General features: G+C 26.0%; 2 protein-coding genes across 3 annotated transcripts; both read right to left on the bottom strand.

The window, feature by feature from the left end:
- Positions 1 to 2,764: 2,764 nt before the first annotated feature.
- LOC115035135 lies at positions 2,765 to 4,067 on the bottom strand. 2 transcript variants are annotated; one of them, XM_029492810.1, is made up of 4 exons: positions 4,003 to 4,067; positions 3,589 to 3,671; positions 3,421 to 3,507; positions 2,765 to 3,354 (listed from the first exon to the last, which is right to left on the bottom strand). In XM_029492810.1, exons 2-4 carry the CDS (start codon positions 3,661 to 3,663, stop codon positions 3,016 to 3,018), a joined length of 501 nt encoding a protein of 166 aa, XP_029348670.1. In that variant the 5' UTR covers positions 3,664 to 3,671; positions 4,003 to 4,067; the 3' UTR covers positions 2,765 to 3,015. The 2 variants fall into 2 exon arrangements, with proteins under 2 accessions (XP_029348670.1, XP_029348669.1); XM_029492809.1 differs by lacking the exon at positions 4,003 to 4,067 and having other exon boundaries at positions 3,589 to 3,799.
- LOC107883177 lies at positions 3,966 to 5,389 on the bottom strand. The gene is made up of 6 exons (XM_029485519.1): positions 5,329 to 5,389; positions 5,130 to 5,225; positions 4,880 to 5,000; positions 4,547 to 4,777; positions 4,318 to 4,488; positions 3,966 to 4,197 (listed from the first exon to the last, which is right to left on the bottom strand). Exons 1-6 carry the CDS (start codon positions 5,387 to 5,389, stop codon positions 3,966 to 3,968), a joined length of 912 nt encoding a protein of 303 aa, XP_029341379.1.
- Positions 5,390 to 8,385: the final 2,996 nt, after the last annotated feature.

Here is an 8,385-nt window from a genome sequence, read left to right as displayed (position 1 = left end):
TAAAATAGGGGAGGTAAATATACAAATAAAAATAAAAATTATTTATAAAAATTAAGTAAAATAGTATAAAATTATAGAATCAAATTTTGATATTTGCAATTATATATGATATTGTATTTTGTAATAAAACAAAAACATACAGTGTACAAGCATACAAGCAGTGTAAACGAAGTTAAAAATATTACTCATTGCACTTACTTAAACAAAAAAGCCAGAATTGAAGATTTTATAAATAAATATAAAAACAAGAATATTAGTAGACTAGATTTTGTAAAATCTATTAGGTAATTATTATGACAAAACATAATATTTTATCTAATTTTTTACTATTTTTTTTTTGATAAATATAACATTATAACATTGAATGCCACATAATTATAATATTTATTATTTTATTGACTATTGTATTAATATTATTTTGTTAGTAATTATTACAAGCATAGTATGCATTTTTTTCTACCATTTTCTACTATTTTTTTGTTGACAAATTATCACATTGAATATGCCACTTATCATTATAATTTAATTATTTATTATGAATTTTTTTCTATCATTTATACTACTTTTTGTTGTCAAATTATAACATTGTATGCCACATAATTATAATATTTATTATTTTATTGACTATTGTCTTCATATTATTTTATTAGTTATTATTACAAAATACAATAATTTTCTATAATTTTATACTACCTATTTTAATTTATTTTTATAAATAATTTTATTTATTATTTGTGTATTTACGTCCCCTATTATATGGGGCTATACATTGTACCTAATCATACGAGGGCAACTGGTATATTTTTTTGAGGGCAACTGGTATATTTGGTTGAGGGCAACGGGCGGGGTACAGTTATCCCAATCGTGATAAGGAATATGTTTTGTTACCAACGTCAAATATTGAAAAAAATTCTGAATGGGAATTTAATTGGGCTCATGGTGATATACTGTACGGAACGTAGTCCGTTCTATATATTATTATTATATCCATTATTCCATTGTAAGTTTATACATAGCGAATAGGTACTTTTAAATATTATAACATAAATAATATTTATTATTAGAATAACATTAGCACGGTATGGGAAGGGGTCAGTATAGTGGGGTATATCAATGCAACCGTGCTTATTATAATGATTATTTTATAATCTTAGACCGTGGTTTTATATAAATCAGTTAATCAGATGACCGAAATAACCATTAGCCAAATATATTTTCCAAGTTGCGATAACGAGTTATTTGTTATGTGTTGTGTGTTATTTCTTATTTGAGTGGTTTTAAATTTAAACTTTTTGAACCACTTGCACTTTTAACCTGTAGTATAAAACTTAGATTAAGCATGGCAAGTATGTTTTTTTTCACGTATTATTGATTTAAATTTGGTTACTAGGTATTTGAATATTTTATTATTCAAAATTTCAATTATATAATATCATATAGGTAGGTAGTATTTTCAAATTATGTATACCTACTAATTTTATAACATGATTTTAAATAAGACCTTTTTATTTGATATTAAATAAAATATTTATAAAATTATTATAATTAACAAATAACAATCTAAAATCTTTATTTGTGTTAAGATTTCCAGTTAAAACATAATATAATAGTAGGTTTATTATAAAATGTAAATTACACTTTTATACACAATACTCATATCATTGTAAAATCAATACATTCATCGTTCTGCTTAGAATCTAAAATTGTTAATCAATCAATAGGAAATAGTTATTCAAGCAATAAATATAAATAAATAATAAACACAATTACAAATAATCATATATAAAAAGTTAATTAGTTTTGATCTTTGGTAAAATGTTACAAATTACAAACTTAGGTTAAGAATGGCTAAGTATGGTTTTTTCACGTATTATTGAATTACATTTGGTTACCATTTTGAATATTTTACTATCCAAATATATAGTATTCTCATATTATGTATACTTACTTATTTTATAACATAATTTTAAAATAAGACCTTCTTATATGGTATTAAATAAAATATTTATAAAACTATTATAACAATTATAAATCAATTATTGACAAATAACAATCTAAAATCTTTTTTTTTCATTTCAAGATTTTCTAGTAAAAACATAATATAATAGCAGGTACCTATATTATAAAATGTTAATCACACTTTTATACACAATACACATATCATTGTAAAGTCAATACATTCATTGTTCTGCTTAGAATCTAAAATTGTTAATCTATCAAAAGTAAATAGTTATTCAAGCAATAAATATAAATAAATAATAAAACACAATTACAAAAAATCATAGGAATATAAAAAGTTTGTGATTATCACATATTGTCACAAAATATTAAGTAGGTACATTAATATAGTCTATAAAAAAACATTTGCCACAAACAAATTGGCTCTCAAGCAGGCGATTTATAGTTAAATGTTGTCTTCCTGTAAAAATGTTAATAGAAAAAATAACTACAAACTATTTTATATTTTCACTTTTCAAATATTATCAAAATTCATAGTTAAATATCTTACAGGAAATGGACCAATCTGTCCTTGAACATATCCATCATTATGATGGCCCGCTCTCCTGAGGAACATTAGTATATCCCCATCAACATTCAACGTCTGTATTTGTTGACGAATTACTTGCGTTTTTATAAACCTTTCCTGCCTTGAAGTGGTATCTCTAATCTGTAAATTTTATTATTTTCATTTTTTTATGAATCATTCTTGTTTATATAAGAATTTCAATTTAAATCATAAATTAAACTATACCTATTCAAATGATATGCCTAGGATTGTTATTACTTATTAGTTGTAACAATAATTACTAATATTACATTATATATTTATTAAATACTAAATTTAGAATAAAGTACCGTATAATTTTGTCGTGCTTGGTGTAGTTCTACAAAACATTGATTTTCAATCAGTGTCAATTTCTCTATAATAAGCAAAATATACCAATGATCAAACACAAATGATAGATATTTATTATGTAGAGGAAGAATTAATACACCTTTATAATATAATGAAACCTATATATTAGAATTATAGAAAAATAATATTAATAGGAAAACCTCACGGATGAAATCCCATATATTAGGGTGTTTTGACATTTGTGTCAATAAAGTGGAGTGAAACGATTCCAAATAATTATTGGTCCTGTATTCGCATCCAAAAATGCTCAAAATCCTTGGTCCAACTTGAGATAACCAGTATCCTTCAATGTATCCAATGAGGAAAGTTCTCAAATGTTCCTCAATGTCAGGAAACTGTTGAACATAATTAACGATAGCCCTAAAACCATCATTAATGTCATGTTGAGGACAATCCGGATGGCCTCTGTGTGCAGGTAAATGTGGTAGAGCTAATACCTAAAATTGTGAAATAGAAAAAAAGAAAACTACTATAATGCTCTACTACTACAATGCTTTTACAACCATTCTTAAAACTCTGGCTGCAATCGGGCTACTTTGAAAAAGATGGTACACACTGTTCAATCTCCGTTTGCTGTATCTTATGACTGCCTGTGAAATTAAATTCAGATAAATTCGAAGATTGTGTTGAAAATGCCATTCAAAGTTTGTACTCTTTTTACTTATATATACCTGGCAAAAGTGAAACCAACAACCCATCAATTTAGTTTCAGGCATTACAGTTTGAACTGCATTCATTAGTGGCATTTCAAAATCTGTTATGATACACAGTTGTCCGTAATCTAATGGCAGCAAATTACGGATTGCATTCAGAAGGGCTTGGTAGCTTTCTTGGTTCATTGAAATAAGGAATGCATATACCATTGGGAATGACTGCAAAGTACAAGGTATACCATTTACTTGATAAACTAATAATAATAATTACTTGGTGCCACATAATGATTATTCAATTGTTCTTTATGCTTAAAATATTATTATATACATTTTTTTTTTAAATTTTCTCTCCAATATAGGTACAATACATTTTTAATTTTATTACAATATTATTATTATTTGTAGTAAATTCTACTCACTACACTCCTATACACTATCTGGAATGTGACAAAAGCACCCTTTTTAAGTTCTGGTGGACTTTTAGGAACTGTTTTGAACGTGCCATCAATTCCAGCTACAACAACAGTGCCCAATTCTGCTCGATACCTCTCTATTGTTTCCATATTGGCAAACACAACACCTACTTGGTTGCCATCAACTACCAAAGGCCAATCACTTCGGAAAAATCTGCGTATTATAAAATATATTAGTAAACTTCATCATGTAAGTGTTTGATTTGTTATGAATACTATGATACTATGAACTTTTTGCTTTTATTATTAAACTATTAATTAATTTTTTTTTTACCTAGTCGGAGGTCTTCGAATTGTGTGACTGTACTTTTCGTGGATGGGATCATTTAATATTTGTATTAAATGATCTAGTGAGCTGGGAAGAGGGGGTCGCCTACAACGTCGCTGTCTTTTAACCCTGTGTTCTGTTTGAAGACATGTATAGTTTTCTGCTGCTTCAGGGTGACTACAATTTCAATTTTTAAGAGCAATGAAATGTATTATTGTTTCATGGTTATACTTACTTGACAATTTCCTGATTGTACACTAGTCTAACAGAAGAGGATAAATTGCCAGGTGTAAGGACTCTTTTAGAAACGGCTTCTCTAAAGAATGCTAATGGCTTATTAATTATTTCAGGCCTATGGATATGCTTCCGGTTTAATGACAGGTAACCCGGATTGTTCAAGTTAACACTAGCTGTGGCAGGGCAAAATGGCCAATCATTATGATTTTTTCTGTGGCAAACTAAATATCTTTAAGAACATAAAAGATAAAGGTGATTATTTCATTTGTAGTATTAGTAATAATTCATTTTATTTTTCTAATCATAATTTTCATCAGGTATATAGACTTACAAACGGTTTCGTACAGAACTTTTTTTATAGTACTTAAAATTTAAGTTGTCCACATAAACTTGAGATCCAACCTGAACTCCTGGAATTATGGTGTAAGTCTCGGGATTTTGTTCTACTGGAACTATGTAATTTAATATAATATAAACAAGTATTAATTTTTATTACACAATCAAAAAAAATAATATTTTAACAGAAAACCAATTTTTTTTTAGACAAGACAACAGAGAACAGAGGTTCTAAATTAATTCACCTTCATTTTCTTCGTCGGATAAGACATCATCATCATCATCATCAGACTTGCCACAACTTAGTGTCTCTACTTCATCAACAATGTCTGGATATATAACTATAAATTAGGTGGTAAATAATTAAATTATTTTATAACACTTATATATTATATATATTATGTTTAAATAACTAAATAAATAGGTTATTAAATGTAAAGGTACCTGGTAAAAAATAATCGTGATCTAGTAAATGTAAAGGTCTGTCCACTTGTTGATCATTCATTTTTTTATGTAGTTTTAGAATAATTATACACTTAAACAGTTAGGTTAAGTCAAAAATGTTTTGTCAAATAAAGTCACTTGTCAATGTATTAAAAAAAAAAAAATTAAATAACCCGAAAATGTTGCACTCACTCCATATAAATAACAACAATAGACAAACTAAAAATAGAACAAACAGTATAATATGATAAACTATAATTTTTATCAGCCATTATCAATATTCTGATTTCTGACTTGATTAAATACAATAATATAATTTTCTGTGTTTTCTGTAAGTGTATTTTTTAAAATAAATTAAAGAACTGCATCTAGAATATTGTTTAAATTATTAAATGTGTTATGTTCTAAAACTAAACACTTTAGATTTTGGCCTGATAAGTATTCCATTACTCAAACATTGCAGATGCCTGCAGATTGTACCTCAATTAAAGTTGAACAGCTAAGTATTGTTGACGTGTTAATCATCATCATGTTTATATTATGTATTATTAAATAACATCAAATTGGTATCAAATTATATATTTTTTTATTAATATCTAACATCTGTAAATTATAATCACCATAAATTACAAAAAATATATATTACTTTTAATAAAACTAAATGAGTACATTTAGAAAATGATTTCAACTTGAATAAAACAAAACTTACAAATAAAATAATAGTTATACGAATAAGATAGGTATTAAAAATATTGTATAGCATCAAAATTATCAACCAATTTTGGTTAAAAAAAGGAAAAAATTTTTAAACATTTTATTAATTAACTTATTAAGAAATAGTTGATCTTTTTCTAATGTAACTAGAATTGGTTCAATACTTCAATGATATTATATATAAATAAGTCACAAAAGTTCAAACCGCTGCAATGCATTAACAATTGGCATTTAATAAAATATTCATGTGTAATTCTTAATGTTAATTTTCCAATTGTCTTATCCCATTGTGTCCAAATAGTATTGAAAAATACATAAAAGTTACATAAAAAATTATATAATATCATAAAAAATGTTAATTACTTACTTAAATCACATATTAAAATATAATACAATTTAATTTAATACAAGTCCAAAATAATAAAATTTCATACAATAATCAATAATAAATATAATTATAGTACCTATATAATTATAATAAAAATGCTATAAAATAATAAAAATGTAATTATAATTAAGTCAGTGACGTATTTATGGGGGGGGGGGGGATATGGGGGATAGATCTCCTCCCTTACCCTTTTTTTTCCATGTATAAAGTACAATATACAATAACCACTTCCAACCCTGAATTTCCAATACCTTTTCTATACCAATTGTGTTCAAAATAAGTCCCTTGGAACTTGCACATAGCCAAGGTTGCTTAATATCTACTATTCAACCACATATTACTACATCTTTATTGTATATCTCATTGAATGCTTCTAAAGCTATCGGTTCATTAATAATTTGACTGACCAATTGTACTATTAAACACTTCAATAATTTCACTATCATGGATCTTTATATATGAAAAGTAAAAATTATGAACTTTCAAATTAAAAGGAAATATATAATATATCACAATAAAATAAAATATTAAATAATTTGCTAAAAAAATGACTACCTACACTATTTTCTAATAATTTAGAAAAACGTTTTTAAAAATAGAAAAAATATATATATATAAATGTATATATATCCACAACAATTAAAAACTCAACGCAGGGGTGGATTTGGGGAGTTATAGAATTAAACTGGATTAGTTCCTAGATCCTTTTATATTTTATTATAATTTTAGTCTTTAGTTCATTATATTATTTGAGGATTTGACTAATGTTTGTGCAGTAATGCAGTATAATTTGTGATATTTGAGCTAATTTCATTAGAAAGTAAAGTGTAATCTACTAATTTTCGTATTAACAGATAAATTTGGATATTTTGTCCGTATTATTTTCCCTTAAAAATTATGTATTTATTAATATTTAATATGAAATATTTATTATTTAATTATTTTTTATATAATATAGTATTTTGTCTCTGGGAGGAATTTCAGAGATTGTCCACTAGAGTGCGCTGTATTTCAAGTGCGCGGTCGATTCTAGTAAAAGAATACTTCAGGATTTTTATTTTAAAGGTTGGTACCATGATATGACATAGTTCTTATCATGATTGGGATAACTGTATCTCGCCGGAGGGCAACTGGCATATTTTTAAAATCCCGATAACAGCCGTGGGGGGCAACTGGCCAACACCCGTGTGGTTAAATGCTGTAAGCCTTGACTAGGTCATAAAGAAAGCAGAAGATAGTAGGTATAAATAATTATTACAAACTTTCAATTCTTAAAATAATTTGATTATCCAGATACCAAATTTAAAAAAATATTAACGAATTAGATAAAAAAACGATTATGTTGGTAAATATTATCTTGTTTAAAATGTGTGATGTAAAATTTTGTTTTTGCGAGGACGACACTTGGCCTTTTAACCATTGATATGTTTGAAAATTGTAGTCATTAATATTAATCTATGAATATTAATAATTTGTAAAAATAGCTAGCCCAAGTATAATATAAATACTAGATCAAGTTTACGTATATTTTATTTTTAATGCAAAACCATTTTTAAGGCCTATTATACTTAATACAAATATTGTAATAACTAACCAAGAAACTACTCATTCGAATTTGGAATTGGATTCATCAACATTTACAAAAAAATTATCCACCAAATAATTTACAGTAAAAAGAGGGGGTTAGTTCTCATTTGAAAAACAGAAGTTTGTACCGTCATAGGACATTTCTTAAATAGTACAAAAATTAAAAAATTTGAAAACATTGTCTGAGTATATGTAAAAGTTCTAGAATTTGAATAAATTCATTATTAAAGGAAAAAATGGGGCGATCGTGCTTGGTTAATCACCCTGTATATCGCACACCAAGAAGAAGAACGACACAACTCAATATAACAATTATACAGTACAGGTAAAAGTCATAATGGCTAAAAATTAAAATCAACATAAAAATT

The sequence above is a fragment of the Acyrthosiphon pisum genome, chromosome X, assembly GCF_005508785.2.
Source record: "Acyrthosiphon pisum isolate AL4f chromosome X, pea_aphid_22Mar2018_4r6ur, whole genome shotgun sequence".
In the NCBI taxonomy this organism is placed as follows: Eukaryota; Metazoa; Arthropoda; class Insecta; order Hemiptera; family Aphididae; genus Acyrthosiphon; species Acyrthosiphon pisum.
The sequence above is the reverse complement of the archived record's forward strand: the minus strand, read 5'-3'. Positions and strand labels throughout refer to the sequence as shown.

Coding starts and splice junctions, on each gene's coding strand:
- LOC107883177 (XM_029485519.1), bottom strand. CDS start 5,389: ATGAATGATCAACAAGTGGACAGACCTTTACATTTACTAGATCACGAT. Junction 5,226..5,328: donor TCACGATTATTTTTTACCAG/GTACCTTTACAT, acceptor CCTAATTTATAG/TTATATATCCAGACATTGTT. Junction 4,778..4,879: donor AGTTCTGTACGAAACCGTTT/GTAAGTCTATAT, acceptor ATGTTCTTAAAG/ATATTTAGTTTGCCACAGAA.
- LOC115035135 (XM_029492809.1), bottom strand. CDS start 3,780: ATGGTATATGCATTCCTTATTTCAATGAACCAAGAAAGCTACCAAGCC. Junction 3,508..3,588: donor GTTGGTTTCACTTTTGCCAG/GTATATATAAGT, acceptor TTAATTTCACAG/GCAGTCATAAGATACAGCAA. Junction 3,355..3,420: donor CAGCCAGAGTTTTAAGAATG/GTTGTAAAAGCA, acceptor TCACAATTTTAG/GTATTAGCTCTACCACATTT.